Here is a 16,180-nt window from a genome sequence, read left to right as displayed (position 1 = left end):
ATTTTGGTAGCACATGATCCATCCCCATTACTACTGCAAGGACTGCCTGTTGCATGGACTACAGGCACGCTCCTCTGTGGTAGAGCTGTAATGTGGTCTGGTCCATTTCTGTTCTGTTGGTGCTTTCCTTAGCCAACCACCCCCGTCTCTTGAGCTGGCTGTAGATGACTCTCAGCTGGGGAAACAGAGGCAGAAAGGTCAAATGCCTCCTTCCTACAAGGTTTGAGTGGCAGTTAAGGAGAGAAGTGGGGCCAGCCCTTGGCTGGGCCTGGGTTCCTGTCCCATGCTCTGCTCAGCTTTCCTGGATGGAGAATCACCTTGCAGGAAAGCAGTCACTAAGGCACTTGTACTGGATTCTAAGTTAATTAGGAGGGGGGGAGGGGCACTAGCAGCAGCAGAGAGACTTGCAGTGCCAGTGGAGGGGGGGTGCAGTGCATGGGTGGGTGTGCAGTTTCCAGGGGAGGAGTGCAGTGCCCAGGGCTTGGGAGTGTGTGTCCAGGGCTTGGTGTGGGGGAGGGCAGTATGTGTGTGCAGTGCCTGGGGCTGAGGTGTAGTGAAGTGGTGGGGGAGGGGCCTAGTGTCCAATGCTGGAGAGGGTGGGGTGTGGGTGCAGTGATGAGGCACAGTGCCAGGGAAGGCAGGGTGTAGGTGCAGTGCCCGGGGGAGGGTGGGGTGTGTGTGCAGCGCCGGGGGAGGGGCGCAGTGCCCAGGGCCGGGGAGGGTGGGGTGTGTGCAGTGCCGGGGGAGGGGCGCAGTACCCAGGGCCGGGGAGGGCGGGGTGTGTGCAGTGCCAGGGGAGGGGCGCAGTGCCCAGGGCCGGGGAGGGCGGGGTGTGTGCAGTGCCGGGGGAGGGGCGCAGTGCCGGGAGCCGGGGAGGGCACGGTGTGTTCAGTGCCCAGGGCCGGGGAGGGCGGGGTGTGTGCAGTGACGGGGGAGGGGCGCAGTGCCCAGGGCCGGGGAGGGCAGGGTGTGTGCAGTGCCGGGGGAGGGGTGCAGTGCCCAGGGCCGGGGAGGGCGGGGTGTGTGCAGTGCCTGGGGAGGGGCGCAGTGCCCAGGGCCGGGGAGGGCACGGTGTGTGCAGTGACGGGGGAGGGGCGCAGTGCCGGGAGCCGGGGAGGGCGGGGTGTGTGCAGTGCCGGGGGCCGGGGAGGGCGGGGTGTGTGCAGTGCCTGGGGAGGGGGGCAGTGCCCAGGGCCGGGGAGGGCGGGGTGTGTGCAGTGCCTGGGGAGGGGCGCAGTGCCCAGGGCGGGGTGTGTGCAGTGCCGGGGGCCGGGGAGGGTGGGGTGCCCAGGGCCGGGGAGGGTGGGGTGTGTGCAGTGCCGGGGGCCGGGGAGGGCGGGTGTGTGCAGTGCCTGGGGAGGGGCGCAGTGCCCAGGGCCGGGGAGGGCGGGGTGTGTGCAGTGCCGGGGGCCGGGGAGGGCGGGTGTGTGCAGTGCCTGGGGAGGGGCGCAGTGCCCAGGGCCGGGGAGGGCGGGGTGTGTGCAGTGCCGGGGGCCGGGGTGCCCAGTGCCGGGGAGGGTGGGGTGTGTGCAGTGCCGGGGGCTGGGGAGGGCGGGGTGTGTGCAGTGCCTGGGGAGGGGCGCAGTGCCCAGGGCCGGGGAGGGCGGGGTGCCCAGGGCGGGGTGTGTGCAGTATCGGGGGAGGGGCGCAGTGATCAGGGCCGGGGAGGGCGGGGTGTGTGCAGTGCAGGGGGAGGGGCGCAGTGCCGGGGAGGGCGGGGTGTGTGCAGTGCCTGGGGAGGGGCGCAGTGCGCAGTGCCGGGGAGGGCGGGGTGTGTGCAGTGCCTGGGGAGGGGCGCAGTGCCCAGGGCGGGGTGTGTGCAGTGCCTGGGGAGGGGCGCAATGCCGGGGACCGGGGAGGGCGGGGTGTGTGCAGTGCCGCGGGAGGGGCGCAGTGCCGGGGGCCGGGGAGGGCGGGGTGTGTGCAGTGCCGGGGGAGGGGCGGAGTGCCGGGGGCCGGGGCCCCGCTGGCCGGGCGGAGGTGCTCTGTTCCCAGGCCTGGACCCGCGCACGCCTCCCTCTCCCGGGCCCCTGTGCCGGACAGCCCCCCCCCCGCCGTGTCCCTCTGAGGGACCCGTACCGGACAGGCACCTTCGTGCTCCGCCCCCGGCGCTCTTAGTCAGCGTTGATTGGTTAGCGCTGCTGTCGGTCTACGACGGCTCCCGTCCCTTGGCCTGCGCCAATTGGCTGCCGGCTGGTTTCCCCGGCTGCGGGCGGGCCCCGCCCCTGGAGGTCCGGGAAGAGCAGTCGGACAAGAGGATGGCGGCTGACGCGGCAGGTGCGGAGCCGGCGGCGGGAGGTGATGGGGCCCCGTGACCGCGGGGAGCGGAACCCAGGCGTCCTGCGGGGGGAGCGGCGGGTCCCATGGCCCCGTGCCTGCCGGGCGGGGGGGGGAGGGAATGGAGGAGCCGGGGGGGGAGCTGGGGCGGGAGCCGGGGGGCAGGGAACGGAGGAGCCGGGGGGGTTACCGCCCCCCCATGGCCCCATGCCTGCCGGGCGGGGGGGGGGAGCTGGGGCGGGGGGGCAGGGAATGGAGGAGCCGGGGCGGGAGCCGGGGGGGGGCAGGGAATGGAGGAGCCGGGGCGGGAGCCGGGGGGGGGCAGGGAATGGAGGAGCTGGGGCGGGAGCCGGGGGGGGAGCTGGGGCGGGAGCCGGGGGGGGAGCTGGGGCGGGAGCCGGGGGGGCAGGGAACGGAGGAGCCGGGGGGGGAGCTGGGGCAGGAGCCGGGGGGCAGGGAATGGAGGAGCCGGGGCGGGAGCCGGGGGGCAGGGAACGGAGGAGCCGGGGGGAGGAGCCGGGGGGGCAGGGAATGGAGGAGCCGGGGCGGGAGCCGGGGGGGCAGGGAATGGAGGAGCCGGGGCGGGAGCCGGGGGGCAGGGAACGGAGGAGCCGGGGGGGTTGCCGCCCCCCCATGGCCCCGTGCCTGCCGCCCGCAGAGAAGGAACGGGGGAAGCGCGCTGCTCTCTCCTTCGCCGCCGTCGCGCTGGTGCTGGGGCTGCCGCTCTGGTGGAAGACGACGGAGACGTACCGGGCCTCGCTGCCCTACGCGGGGATCAGCGCGCTGGGCTCGCTCCGGGTAGGGGCGGCGCGGGGCCCGGGGGTGGGGGGGCGCGGGGCCCCTCGCTCCCACCCAGACCGCCTGCAGCCTGCTCCGCCTCTGGCCTCAGGACTGGTCCGCGGGTCAGTGACACCCCCCCCCCCCCGCAGCCTGCCCTGTGCTGGGGGAAGAGCCAGGCCAGGGCTGGCTTCGCTCTGCCCTCCCCGCCCCCGGGGCCTTTCCTGCCTCGCTCTGCCCCCCCACCTTCGGGGCCCAGGGCCCTTCCCGCCCCAGCCGGAGTTTGCTGCCCCCCCGGCGGCCGTTCCCCCTTGGGGAGGGCGGAATGTCCCGCATCCGTCAGCGCTTTTGGGTGCAGACTCTTGATGCAGACCCAGGAGTTTCCAGCTGGCGGCAGCAGCAATTCCTGGGTCTCCCTTCCCAGGGTTCAGATCCTGTTGAAGTTCTAGGTGCCCCAGGGCTCTGGGTGGTGCTGGGGCTCCCAGAAGGGCTGTGAGGAGGTGCGGCGGGTTGATGGAGGCTGGGATGGTGGTAGGGGACCTGGTAATGCTGCTGTTTGCTCAGTTCCAGCTGACTGTGCCCGTCTCAGTGGTCTTTGCCAAGGGGACTCTGCCAGGAGCTCAGCAGAGGAGACTCCCTTTAGCAGACACACGGGAGGAGGAGATTCTGTTAAATCGTAAGAACCTCTGACTGCTGGGGGGCTTGTGCTTTGGCCATAACCCCTTCGTTTGCTTTAGTCTCTCATGCGAGTCTCCCCACTGTCCCTGCCTCTCCCCTTGGCCGTTGCTGAGCTCACGGCTTTGAGCTAGTGCAATGGAGGCCAGCAGCCCCGTCCACCAAGCCCCAGATCCCTTGGCGCTGCAGGGACTATCTCCACTGGCAAGTGGTGTCCCCATTTCTCCCCTCCAGCTGCAGGAGCTCGGCCCACACTGGGGCTGGGACTGTCCCCCACAGATTAGTCATGGGTGGCCACTAGTGGAACAAGGAAAGGAACTTCCCGTGTCAAGCCGTGGAAGGCTGGAGCCGCTCTCCTCCAAGCCAGAGCCTCTTGTGACCCCAGTGCTATTAGGCCCTGGGCTAGAGAGGGTCTGGCTGGTGAGATTCAGGCGTGGAGGGTGAAGAGCAGGGGCCACTGACTGCTCCCCGCCCTGCCCCCAGCCTGCAGCGTTGGAGCAAGGCTGGAGGGAGCCACTGAGGAGGGACGGCTCTGAAAGCTGAGTGTAGCTGGGAGCACAATGTTCCCGAGTGTCTGGGGGGCCACACCATAAGGTGGGAGGCTGGTAACGAGAATCAGAGTAAAGTGAAGGAAAGGAAGCTCCCTGCCCATGAGGTAGGTCATGCTGAAGTTATCTTCCCAGGGACACGTGACCCATCAGACTGGGCAAACCCTAGGGAACACGGACTAGGGGATGGGGACGGACCAGCCGGGCCGTGAGACCTTGCTCAGCTCTGGGAGCTGGGGCCCAGCACTGGCCGAAGGGGAGGCTTATGGCATGCGCAGAGCTTGGAGAAGGTGCTGTATCCCTTTAGGCCTGGTTCCTTATCGGGGTTACCAGAGCAGGGCCCTGGTGCTGGAGAGCACAGCACATTGGGCCAGCTGGCCTCACCTGCTCTCTCTCCCTTCCCCGCAGGAAAACCAAGCGTTACATCCTGCTATGAGATGACTTACCGGAGTGCGACCGCCACAGAGCAGGCAGCCTTGACCATGGCCACTGTGCAAGGTACAGGGTCACACTGGTTCTGTAGGACACGCTAGGCTGCTGCCCTGGGGTAGAGCTCGCAAAGAGCAGGGAGAAACACCACTGGTTGTGGGGAGCAAAGGGCCGGCATTCCCAGGGTGCATGTCACCCCGGGAGCTGTTTGGGATTGCTGCTGCTAACTATTACGTGCAGCTCTTGGGGCACAGGGATGGGCTGCTCCAGGGCAGGCGGGAGTTCCAGGAGCCTGGACCTAGTGGTGACTGTGGACACAGACTTGTGTTGTAGTGGGGGCTGTGAGGGAGCCAGGTGATCCCGGCTGGAGATGAGCTAGGAGAGAGATGAGGGATTCCCCTCTCTGGAATACTTCCTTTGGGCAGCTGGTAATGCCTGCTTCATCCCCCCCTGGGATGCCGCCAACAACACTAGCTCCCTTCTCTTCCCCAGAGGCAGACGCTGCGCTGCTCCTGCTGCAGGAGGACTTGCTGGGCTCTCTGACCGTATACGTGATCCCAGAAACCTCCCCTCTCCTGCCTCAGGTACAACATCCTCTGCTGGTAGTGCCCCACCTCTTCACTCTGTGACCAGGAGTGTGGGTTGGAGTGTCCGGGGTCTGCCTGCTGCTTCCCAGGAGAGAGCTGTGTCCCTGGAGCAAGAGAGCAGGCAGACGCTCCCCAGAGAGATTGTGCTGGACAGGGACCTGCCCAGAAAGATGCCCTATTCCTCTGTTGCTCTTTCCTCCAGGCATAGCACAAAGGGCAGAGTCCTGTGGCTGCGCCTTGGCAGGGCCTGGGAGGTGGACGATCTGACAGGGAGGGGGCATTGCTGGAAGAGACACCCTTCTGCAGAAAGAGACGCTTCCCACGTTGCTTGGTGCATGCCCCATAGGCAGGAAGGGGCATGGCTCTCCTGTGTATTTGGTGAGCTCCCCCCTGCCCTTCAGTGGGGTGGCTGCAGAACAATCCAAGACTCTCTTTGCCTGAAGCCACTATCTGTGGAGCTTCCCAGCCCTGTTATCCTGGATCCAGGCACAAGAAGGGGTCAGTCTGGGGTGCCCCTGCCTGGGGCTGAGCCTGCTGCCCTGGGAGCGCTCCGGTCGCAGGAGGGGGAGGTGTGTGCTCCCTGCCCCTCCCTGGAGTCCTGGCTCACTGTCCTGCCTTCTCCACAGGGCATTGGTGTGTACATTGGGAAGCACCGTAGCGCCGTGATGAGGGGAACGCAGGGCCCAGGGGATGTCCTGGCTGCCATTAGTGCCCGGGTGCAGCAGATTGTGCAGGCCATGTCCTTCACCACCGACTCCATCACCACTGCCTTGTCTGATCGTGTCCCCATGGACCAGCTCGGCACGGACACGAGGCGCCCGTTCAAATCCAGCCTGGGTAGGACGCGCGGGGTGCCTGCCATGAGAGCCGTTCCCATGGGTCTCTGCAGCACGGTGTCTGTCTTGGGCAGGGCTGGAGACAGCACAGAACCCAGTTGGGCCACATTCTTCTCCCCGTCCTTGGATTCCCAGGCAACCCCTCCCTTTGAGTAACCAACACTCTGGGGTCCTCTGTGCCTTCTAGCAACCCCATGCCACTGCCCGGGAGCCCCTGAGCTCAGGAGCGGGAGGCTGGGTCCCCCAGTTACTCCTTGGAGCGTAGCTCTGGTCTCTCTTTGGCCCACTTGGCATCTGCTCTGCTCTGGAATCGTTGCTCTTGCACTCCTGCCCAGGGGACCTGGGGCCATTGGCAGATGCTGGCCTGGCATGTGCTGCTGCAGCTCTTTGCAGTGGGATGTTGGTGGCAGGCTCTGCTCTCTGCTCTTCCCAGGGTACGAGATCACCTTCAGCTTACTGAATCCAGACCCCAAGTCCCACGACGTGCACTGGGACATCGAGGCAGCTGTCAACAGCTACGTGCAGCCCTTCCTTGACAAGCTGGGCTCGGTGGCCAACTTCTCGGTGGACTCCCAGGTGAGAGGGGTGGTAGGAGGGTGCCCCACCCAGGCTGGCCACACGGTGCTCTTCCCACAACATCCATCTCCTTGGTGATCCCCTCAGATCCTGTACTATGCCGTCCTGGGGGTCTCGCCCCGCTTTGACAAGGCTTCCTCCAGCTTCATCCTAAGCGCGCTCAGTCTCCCCCACGTCATTAACCCAGTGGAAGCCAGGCTGGGTAAGTGCCACCTTGCGTCCTTGCTGTGGCCACTTTGAGAGGTTAGTGCTGCTGAGGGTGAAGGCGGAGACCTGTGCTGGAAGACACAGCACTGACTCTGCCCCACAGAGCCCTCGTGCCCAGCCCTGTGCCCCCATACTGCTAACTAGTTAGAAGGGCAGATCCCGGTGAGAGGCGTGGGCTGAGACCCAGGTGAATTTGTGCAGTTCCTGACCTGACTGATATTGAAGTACTGATGTAACCCCCAGGCCACTGACCCCTTCTGAGGAGCAGGTTGAGCCTGGCCGAGGGGAGGAGAGGGTCTGGTCCCACCCTGCCCCAGTAACATTCCCCATGCTGAACTCCTGCAGTCAGTTTCCTAGGGTCCCTGTTGCTCGCCGATGTTTGCCCTGGAAATGCCATGATGCTCACTGTGCCCTGCTGCAGGTTCCAGCGCCACGTCGCTCTACCCCGTGTTGAACTTCCTGCTGTATGTGCCAGAGCGTGTCCATTCCCCTCTCTACATCCAGGACAAGGATGGTGCCGCTGTGGGGACCAATGCTTTCCACAGCCCCCGCTGGGGTGGGATCATGGTGAGGAGGAGGGGCCTGGCACGGCCCTGCCCTGTCTGTGGAAAGCACTGCTCTGCTCCCCCTGCGGGGCCTAGGCAGTCCCCGTGCCGCGGACTGTGACTGGCAGGGGCTGACCAGCTGGAGCCCTGTGCTGTGCTTGAGAGCTCCTGGTCTAGCTCCTCCAGCCCCACAGCATCCTGCCAGGGCCCCAACAATGCCCTCGGCACTCTATAGGCTTTTTCCACTTGGTGTCGGGTTCTTGCCCCTTCCTGTGATGTGGCTGGTCTCAGCCACTCTCAGAAATGGGAGGCCAGGCTGGCCTGGGCCTGAGCCCCCTGGCCGTTCCCTGAATAAGGCAGCAGTGCTCAGCACTGCGGGGTAGCCCAGAGCTGTGGGCTGACTGGAGAACAGGGAGCGGGGGGGCCTCCGTGTGGTGAGGCATGGTCTGCGTCAGGCCTGCCCTGGACACACTCTCTTGGCAGGTGTACAACATCGACCACCCAGCTCCTGACAAGGCCCCTCTCCTGCTTCGGGTGGATGTGGACATGGTGCGAGTGATGGAGGTGTTCCTGGCCCAGCTTCGGTGAGGACGCTGCTCTCCCCTCTCCTCTGCCCTGCTCCAGCCCTTCCATTCTCTGCATTCATTGCGTTCAGTTCCACCAGAGCAGTGTGAGGCTGTGGCTGCTGGGGCGGAGCACAGACTGTGCCTGCCTGGGAGGTGTGTGCCAGGGCAGAGACGCTGCCTCTCTGGCTCCCCCTTCCCTGGCAGCCTGAGGCTGGTTCTGTGCTTTTCCTAGACTCTCTGGCAATGTGAGGACAGACTTCTCCCAGGTCACTGGCTGGCTTAAGGGGTCAGCAGTGGCATGTGGCTCCTGTCTCCCCTTAGCTGCTGCCTCAGTCTGGCCTAGGGTGGTGGCAGCTGGAGTTGTCCTGTTTGACAGCTGTTCAGTAGCGTTGGTGGGTCTTGGACCAAGGCCCAGTGACCACAGAGCGTCCCCCTGGGCAGCAGGACTCAGACCTGTACCTTGTGCCAGGGCTGAACTTGCTGTAGGAAAGGCAGACGAGAACATTTCTGGCACGTGCCCACTCCATGTCTCTGCTGCGGGGGGGTGAGCACAGGGAAGATTGGCCAGTGATCTCCCTTGCTAGCACAGACCTGATCTACCCCTTCTCCCCCCCAGGTTGTTGTTTGGGATCTCCCAGGTGCCGCTCCCAGAGGAGTTCCTGCTGGAGAGCCCTGGGAACAATGGGCTGACGGACTGGGAGCTGGACCGCCTGCTGTGGACCCGAACAGTGGAGAATATCGCCACAGTGTCCACCACCCTCACCTCCCTGGCCCAGCTGCTAGACAAGATCGGGAACATCGTCATCAAGGATGATGTTGCTTCTGAGGTGGGTGGGTTGTGGGAGGGTCCCTGTAACAAGTTGGGGGCTGCCAGCGTCACATAGGAGCCCCACAAGTTGCTGCTGCTGGAGACTTGTCTGCCCAGACTTATCTATTAATTTCCCCTCTTGAGGATGGGGAAGCTTTCTGAAAATTGTTGCCCTTATCCTGGAGGGCTGGACCAGGCCTGGCTGCTTGAGTCAGTTAGAGGACACAAGGGCACCCTGTCCTGGGCTGAGAACTCTGCCTCTGGAGGATCACTGCCCCCTTATGTCCTGGACCTATAATTAATAGAAACTGTCTCAGCCTCACTGGGGAGAGACCGTCTGAATCTTCCCATTCCCGCTCTCTGCTAGGCTGAGACCCCTTGGTGCCGTCGAGTGACAGTTTGCACTGCAAAGTGTGTGTACAAGTGCCAGATCCACTCCCTGGGTGTGCGTGTCATAACCCTGGAGCCAATGCAGCTCTGGGGCAGCGACTGGATTTCAGCCCTTCCTTTCTGTGCGGCGTCAATGCAGCTGTTCGCTAAGTTCCTGTTGCAGTCCCACATCTTGCCCCGGTTACTCCGTGTGCAAGGCACTGCCAAGAATGGGACTGCACAGGTGTAGCTGAGAGCGTAAAAAGCAGTGGGGTTGAACGGGCGTCTGGTGACGGTGTAAAAGTAGGTGGCTTGACACTCAGAGCCCCCTGGCTGTAGGGTGCTGAGAAGGGATATGTAGAGGTTAGTGTCACTTCTTAGAGCAGAGCCAGACTTGACAATCCAGGATCTGCTCAACTTCTGGCACTCCTAGGGCCTCAAGTGTGTGTGCCTGGAGCTCCCTTGACCTGCCTGGGCCAGACAGGGAGCCGCTTTGCACTGACTCTTTGTGTGGTCCCATCCAGGTATACCATGCAGTAGCATCAGCGCAGACTGCTATGCTGGAGCTGGCCTCTGGCCATCTGGGCTCAGCATTCCAGGCCAGTAAAGAGGCAGTCACCTCCTCAGAGCGGGCCTTCTTTGACCCTTCGCTGCTGCATCTCCTGTACTTCCCTGATGACCAGAAATTTGCCATCTACATCCCACTCTTCCTGCCGATGGCGGTGCCCATCCTGCTGTCCCTGGTGAAGATCCTCCGGGAAGCCAAACAGAGCAAGAAGGAGCCCATGAAAACTGACTGAGCCTGTCTTCAGCTGCTCCATGGGGCAGGGAAGCTTGGAGCCAGCTCGTGACAGCCTGTCTGTGTCGGAACAGTCAGGGCCCAGTTAAAGGGCTTGGACTCAGATGATTCTTTATGAATCCTGGAAGAGTGGAAAGTCTGGCAGAAATAGGGTATTGGGTCAGAAACCAAGGCTTAGACCCAGCATGGTGCTCTTGGCTTCACCTTTGCCTTTACCTCGGGGGTTAGCAGGGACTCCAAAGGGGAGGTCTGTGTTGCAGCTTGGCACCAGGGCTTGCCTGTGCCAGCCACCTCAGGCTAAGAGGCTGTTTCATTGTGGTGTGGCTCTTTGGGCTTGGGCTGGAGCCCAGGCTCTACGACCCTGCAAGGTGTGGGGGTACCAGAGCGCTGGCTCCAGCCCAAGCCCCATTTTCTACACCTCAATTAAACAGCCCCTTAGGAAGAGCCCCACAAGCCGGTCAGCTGGCATGGACAGACCTCCCCCAGGGAGTGCCGAGTGGCTGCAGCTGCATGTGACTGGCTGGCTGACAGAATGCCCCTGCAGGCTGGGCCCAAGGTGGATGAGCTTGGGCCAATCCTGTCTTTTCTAGTTGCTGCAGCCAGCCCCACCGCCAGACAGCAAAGGAGGTAGTTTTGGGGCTCCCTGGATATGAGTCAAGCTTCCACTCCGCCCACGGTGCCTGGATGAAGGGGCTCTCCTTTGAGTCAGAGGGATTGGTGTTAGCTTCTGGGAGATGCTCTGGAGTCTCTGTCCCCTCTGAATGCTTTCGCAGTCTGAATTGCACCCTTCCAGCCCAGCCTCTGTGTGGCATGCCCAGCTTAGCAGGGGTGAGACCTGTGGGGCACCATCCTTTTATTCCTGTTGAGAGCCTTGGTATTGGCAGGGCCCCTCCTACATGCACTGGACCCGGGTCCCTTCCCTTGTGAGCTGTTGATCCACAAGTGTGACCCTGCCACCTTCCCCGACGTAGAGGGCATATACAGGCCAGCCTTTGCCTGTGTGCTGGGGCAGGGCTTCCTCGCAGCGTCTGCAGCAGGTGAGTGCTGCTCATCCTTCAGGGACGTACAGAACGTGGCTCTTTGGTTTCTTAGCTTCCTGCCATGGCTGGCAGCCTGTGTGTCTCTGTGGTGAGAGCCTGGGGCCTTGTGTTGCAGGGGACTGGGGGGGGCCAGAAGTGAGAGTGATGCACTGATGAATGCTGAACAAAACAATAAAAGTGAAAGCCAGACTCCGCTGAGGGGCAGTGTGCCTTTCCTGGGAATTCAAGCAGCCTGTGCCATCCTGGCCGGCTTGGCCTGGGGGAGATCCTGTCCCTTAGGAGCTTCTCAGGGTGGCCCAAGCCAGTGCTGCTGTCCTGTGGGATGGCTCTTGTGTGTGTCGGCCTAGGAGGGTTTCCCGTCAGATGGGCTAGATTCTGGGAAATCAGCGTGGAGAGTGTTGTGCTGCTCATGCTGGCCAGCTGCCTCGCTCCAGTCTCTCTTCTGCACAGCATGTCTGTCCGTCCTTGCCAAGGGGAAGGAGCTTGCTGCTCTGTGCTGTGGGAGAGGGTGCGCAGGGAGCTAGGCCCTGCTAGAAGCTGTCCAGTGCTGTGCCAGCTCAGTGCAGCCAGGAGGGAAAGCATTTGCTGAGCGTTGGGCTGCTTGTGGGAAGTGCTTCCCTGGAGATGAGAGCAGGGCCTGAGAGTTTCTACACTACTGCTTGTATCTCAGGAGCTGCAGCCTGTGGTTCCAGGGACCCTGCAACAGGATGGGCCTGGCCTGTGGGCAAGAAAATCCTGGGTGAAAGGACAGTCCCTGACCTACCACAGAGCACCAGGTACCATGCTGAGTAGGCCTAGGAGCCCTGTGGGGCAGTAGGGGTCTGACTGTGCAGTTCTCCACATTTCCACCAGGCAATGGCAAACCCCACCACAGCCAATCCGGGATGGAATATGCTCAGCACTAGATTCCTCCTTGACTCCCCAAGCGTGCCTGGTTCCTCCAAAGTGTGACCATGACCCTCCCTGTCCATTGATAAAATTCTGTGTCAGCGTCCTACTTCTGCTTAAATGCGTCACTGCTGCCTGGCTCTCCCTCCTCTGCCAGGAGCCCTGTTATCTGTAACAGCCCCCTTCAGTACCTCTAACGTGACCCTTTGCCTCCTTGCTAGGGTCTCGGGCAGGTTTTCAAGCTTCACGTGTGAGCCTTGGCTTTCTGCCTGTCTTGGTTATATTCTCTCTGCACTAATAGTCCGAGCTGTGTCACTCTCCTTGTCCCCAAGCCCCTTCCTTGCCTTTCCTCTCTCTGTGCCCCAGGCTGCAGGCTCTCCACCCTAACTAAGCTTCCTTTAAACGGGCAGTCGCAGCAGACACTTCCAAGGCACCAAGCAGTGCTCTAGACTAGAGAGTGATTTGGTTTGGTTTGTAACATGAAATCCTCTTGATATGTCAAGTAGATCCCTCTCCTCCTATGGTCTGACTGTAATAACCATCCTGGTCTGCTTCCCTTATCCAGCAAGTTTACCCTGAAAATGGCAGCTACAGCAGGTAAGGTTTCTCAAAACATTGCTGTTGGATCAGAGCAGTCTAGGCTGTTACTTATCTAAAGCTGTGTCTACATTGCCCCTTTAGTGCTAAAACTTCAGTCATTCAGGGGTGTGAAAAAACACCCCCCTGAGCAACAGAAGTTTTAGTGCTGAAAAGCGCCAGTATGGACACAGTGCTTTATTGCTGGGAGCTGCTCCTTCACCGTGGTTATTTTTTATCGCCAGGAGAGCTCTCCCCGGCAATAAAGTATGACTGCACTGCCTGTGTACTGCGCTGCCAGGGCTGCTGTAATGTGGGCAGTGTAGACACCTGAACTGCCCTTGTTGAGTATAACTGTAGTAAGGTATAATGAGGGGCACTGGGGCTTCAGCCAGGGGCAGGAGCTCCTACTGCCCTGCCCGTTACTCCACTACCCCCCACCTCAGTCCACCCTCTACTGTTTCATTCTGGTCCCCTCACCCAGTTTTGCTAACATACCTTGACATTCTGCACCGCTTACTGGTCCCTCCGGACGGGGACTGAATGTCCTAGACACAGTGAGTTTTCATATGTCTATGTTCCAGGCTCAGACATTGTTACTTTGAGAAGCCGTGTGGCCAAAAGCCACCCCCACCTCTATTTCGATAATGGGGAAGGCTGGGAGAGGGTAGGGTGAATTGGATCAGCAGCAATTCGATGCATTTCCGTTAGTCTGAAGTGTTGGGGGTTAGTCTAGAACTGAGCTAACTCCTCTAGCCTGGGCTGACCCAGTGGCAGTATTTTAACAGACTTCTAGCTTCCTAATACAATTTAGCCGTTGAAAATGAGGAGTCAATGCCATGTACCCCTCACTTCAGTGCAGACCCTGAGCAAGTGCCGCATGCTGCTGTGTGGCCTACACAGTCCCTGCAGCTGCAGTATCTAACCCCAGGCTGGTCCAGTGCAGGGCTAGCTGAACTGGTAAGGGAGTCAGTGTGTTTGTGTGTACCGTGAAATATCTAACCTGCAACTACCTCTATTTTATTCTTTAAAACTTGCATTTTCTGCTAGTCTGGACTGACATGATGTATCCACCTTAATTATTCCTGGGGAATGCAAGTTCTGCTTTCAGTTTATGCTATGTCCAATTTCAAATTAGGAGATGGGCTAGCATGCGTGTGGATCTAAACAAAGCTATTTTTGAGAAATAAAGAAACTCTTCTATTAAAAATTCCATCAACTCCACATTGCTTAAACTAAAAGATGGGGGAGACAGAGATCTCAGGCCCTGACTGCAAGCTGTAGCCTTTGTCTTGTTTCTGCAGCTGATTCACAGGCCTCTGAAAATTTGAGGTTACAGGGGAAGGTGCTGCTGCTTTGCTCTAGGAATGCTTGGTGCTGTATGGAGGCTGGCTGTGAGCCGGAGGAGGCCCATCAAACCTCCCTCTGTAAAATCCATGCTTTGCACTATACTGATTTGCAGGCTCTCTTCTCTAAGAACGCCTCCTGTGAGGCCAAATGTGATGTTTCTGCCCTATAAGAGATGGGACTTGCAGGCTGGCTTCGGGAAGGCTGCACCCTCTAACGCGGGGAGCACTGTGTGTTTCTTGCCCTGGGTGCCAGGTAAGTGGGTGGTCAGCGCTGTCGGGTGTAGTGGCTGGTTTCTCAGGGGTTTGATGGCAGACAGACAGAAAACCGCCGGGTCTGTGTGCGCCTCCCCGCCGCGGTGGCCAGTTCCCGCTGCTGGGATGGTCCCGCTGCTCGCCAGGGCCGCAGGGGGAAGGAAGGGCCGGGTCCGACCCTGGCCAGGAGGAGGCGGAGGGTCAGCCAGCCCTACAGCTGCGGGGCCGAGGTGCGGCGCCGCTGGGGTGAGACGGCGGGGTCCTGGGGCTGGCTGGGAGCTTGGCCGGCGGGTCCCGGCCCTGCAGCGGGGCGCCCAAGGGCCCTTCCCCGCGCCGTGCGGGAGGAGCCGGCGGGTCCCGGCCCTGCAGCGGGGCGCCCAAGGGCCCTTCCCCGCGCCGTGCGGGAGGAGCCGGCGGCTCCCACGGCCCGACCCCGCCCTGCTGGGGCCTGTCCCTGGGCGGAGCCAGGCGGCCGGGCCGGGGCTTTGCCGGCAAAGGCGCCGAGCGAGCCGCTCTCCGCGCACACACCCGCTCCGGCCGGCGGGGCAGCGGCGGGGCCGCGGCCATGAGGGTGAAGCAGGGCGGCGGCGCGGCGGCCGCGGGCCCCGAGGAGCAGCTGCTGCGGAAGCCGCTCATCGGGCCCGAGGACGTGCTGGGGCTGCAGAAAATCACGGGCGGTGAGTGCGGGCCTGGCCCGGGAGAGAGGGCCCGTGTCCTGCCGTGGGGCCCGGCCCCCCATCTTCCCTCCCCCCGTGGGGTCCCAGCCCCCCGTCTTCCCTTCCCCCGTGGGGTCCGGGTCCCAGCCTGCGCTTGGAGAGGGACCCCCGGCCCCCCATCTTCCCTCCCCCCGTGGGGTCCGGGTCCCAGCCTGCGCTTGGAGAGGGACCCCGGCCCCCCATCTTCCCTCCCCCCGTGGGGTCCCAGCCCCCCATCTTCCCTTCCCCCGTGGGGTCCGGGTCCCAGCCTGCGCTTGGAGAGGGACCCCGGCCCCCCATCTTCCCTCCCCCCGTGGGGTCCCAGCCCCCCATCTTCCCTTCCCCCGTGGGGTCCGGGTCCCAGCCTGTGCTTGGAGAGGGACCCCGGCCCCCCATCTTCCCTCCCCCCGTGGGGTCCGGGTCCCAGCCTGTGCTTGGAGAGGGACCCCGGCCCCCCCATCTTCCCTTCCCCCGTGGGGTCCGGGTCCCAGCCTGTGCTTGGAGAGGGACCCCGCCCCCCCATCTTCCCTTCCCCCGTGGGGTCCGGGTCCCAGCCTGCTCTTGGAGAGGGACCCCGGCCCCCCCATCTTCCCTTCCCCCGTGGGGTCCGGGTCCCAGCCTGTGCTTGGAGAGGGACCCCAGCCCCCCCATCTTCCCTTCCCCCGTGGGGTCCAGGTCCCAGCCTGCGCTTGGAGAGGGACCCCGGTCCCCCATCTTCCCTCCCCCCGTGGGGTTCCAGCCCCCCATCTTCCCTCCCCCCGTGGGGTCCGGGTCCCAGCCTGTGCTTGGAGAGGGACCCCGGCCCCCCATCTTCCCTCCCCCCGTGGGGTCCCAGCCCCCCGTCTTCCCTTCCCCCGTGGGGTCCGGGTCCCAGCCTGCGCTTGGAGAGGGACCCCGGCCCCCATCTTCCCTCCCCCGTGGGGTCCGGGTCCCAGCCTGCGCTTGGAGAGGGACCCCGGCCCCCCATCTTCCCTCCCCCCGTGGGGTCCCAGCCCCCCATCTTCCCTTCCCCCGTGGGGTCCGGGTCCCAGCCTGCGCTTGGAGAGGGACCCCGGCCCCCCATCTTCCCTCCCCCCGTGGGGTCCCAGCCCCCCATCTTCCCTTCCCCCGTGGGGTCCGGGTCCCAGCCTGTGCTTGGAGAGGGACCCCGGCCCCCCATCTTCCCTCCCCCCGTGGGGTCCGGGTCCCAGCCTGTGCTTGGAGAGGGACCCCGGCCCCCCCATCTTCCCTTCCCCCGTGGGGTCCGGGTCCCAGCCTGTGCTTGGAGAGGGACCCCGCCCCCCCATCTTCCCTTCCCCCGTGGGGTCCGGGTCCCAGCCTGCTCTTGGAGAGGGACCCCGGCCCCCCCCATCTTCCCTTCCCCCGTGGGGTCCGGGTCCCA

General features: G+C 63.2%; 2 protein-coding genes across 9 annotated transcripts in view; both read left to right on the top strand.

Moving 5' to 3' along the window:
• Positions 1 to 1,960: 1,960 nt before the first annotated feature.
• On the top strand, positions 1,961 to 11,231 carry PIGS (phosphatidylinositol glycan anchor biosynthesis class S). Of its 5 annotated transcripts, none has more exons than XM_030536372.1 (12): positions 1,961 to 2,277; positions 2,936 to 3,075; positions 3,619 to 3,730; positions 4,686 to 4,775; positions 5,199 to 5,290; positions 5,920 to 6,130; positions 6,563 to 6,705; positions 6,793 to 6,907; positions 7,334 to 7,479; positions 7,941 to 8,041; positions 8,640 to 8,850; positions 9,725 to 11,228. In XM_030536372.1, the coding sequence occupies exons 1-12, from the start codon at positions 2,259 to 2,261 to the stop codon at positions 9,998 to 10,000; spliced, it is 1,656 nt and encodes a 551-aa protein (XP_030392232.1). In that variant the 5' UTR covers positions 1,961 to 2,258; the 3' UTR covers positions 10,001 to 11,228. The 5 variants fall into 5 exon arrangements, with proteins under 5 accessions (XP_030392232.1, XP_030392230.1, XP_030392233.1 ...); XM_030536370.1 differs by having other exon boundaries at positions 1,961 to 2,298; XM_030536373.1 differs by lacking the exon at positions 2,936 to 3,075 and having other exon boundaries at positions 2,073 to 2,277.
• Positions 11,232 to 11,328: 97 nt separating this feature from the next.
• The window catches only part of UNC119 (unc-119 lipid binding chaperone), a 48,202-nt gene continuing 43,350 nt past the window's right edge, over positions 11,329 to 16,180 (top strand). For 2 of the 4 annotated variants that reach the window (XM_030536375.1, XM_030536376.1), the window contains exon 1: positions 11,329 to 14,105. In XM_030536375.1, the coding sequence (XP_030392235.1) occupies positions 13,871 to 14,105 (235 nt within the window). In that variant the 5' untranslated portion in view covers positions 11,329 to 13,870. Of the gene's footprint in view, positions 14,106 to 14,312; positions 14,335 to 14,669; positions 14,782 to 16,180 lie in introns of those variants that run through there. The other 2 variants (XM_030536379.1, XM_030536377.1) reach the window with 2 other exon arrangements.

Source organism: Gopherus evgoodei, chromosome 17 (genome assembly GCF_007399415.2).
Source record: "Gopherus evgoodei ecotype Sinaloan lineage chromosome 17, rGopEvg1_v1.p, whole genome shotgun sequence".
Taxonomy (NCBI): Eukaryota; Metazoa; Chordata; order Testudines; family Testudinidae; genus Gopherus; species Gopherus evgoodei.
The sequence above is the reverse complement of the archived record's forward strand: the minus strand, read 5'-3'. Positions and strand labels throughout refer to the sequence as shown.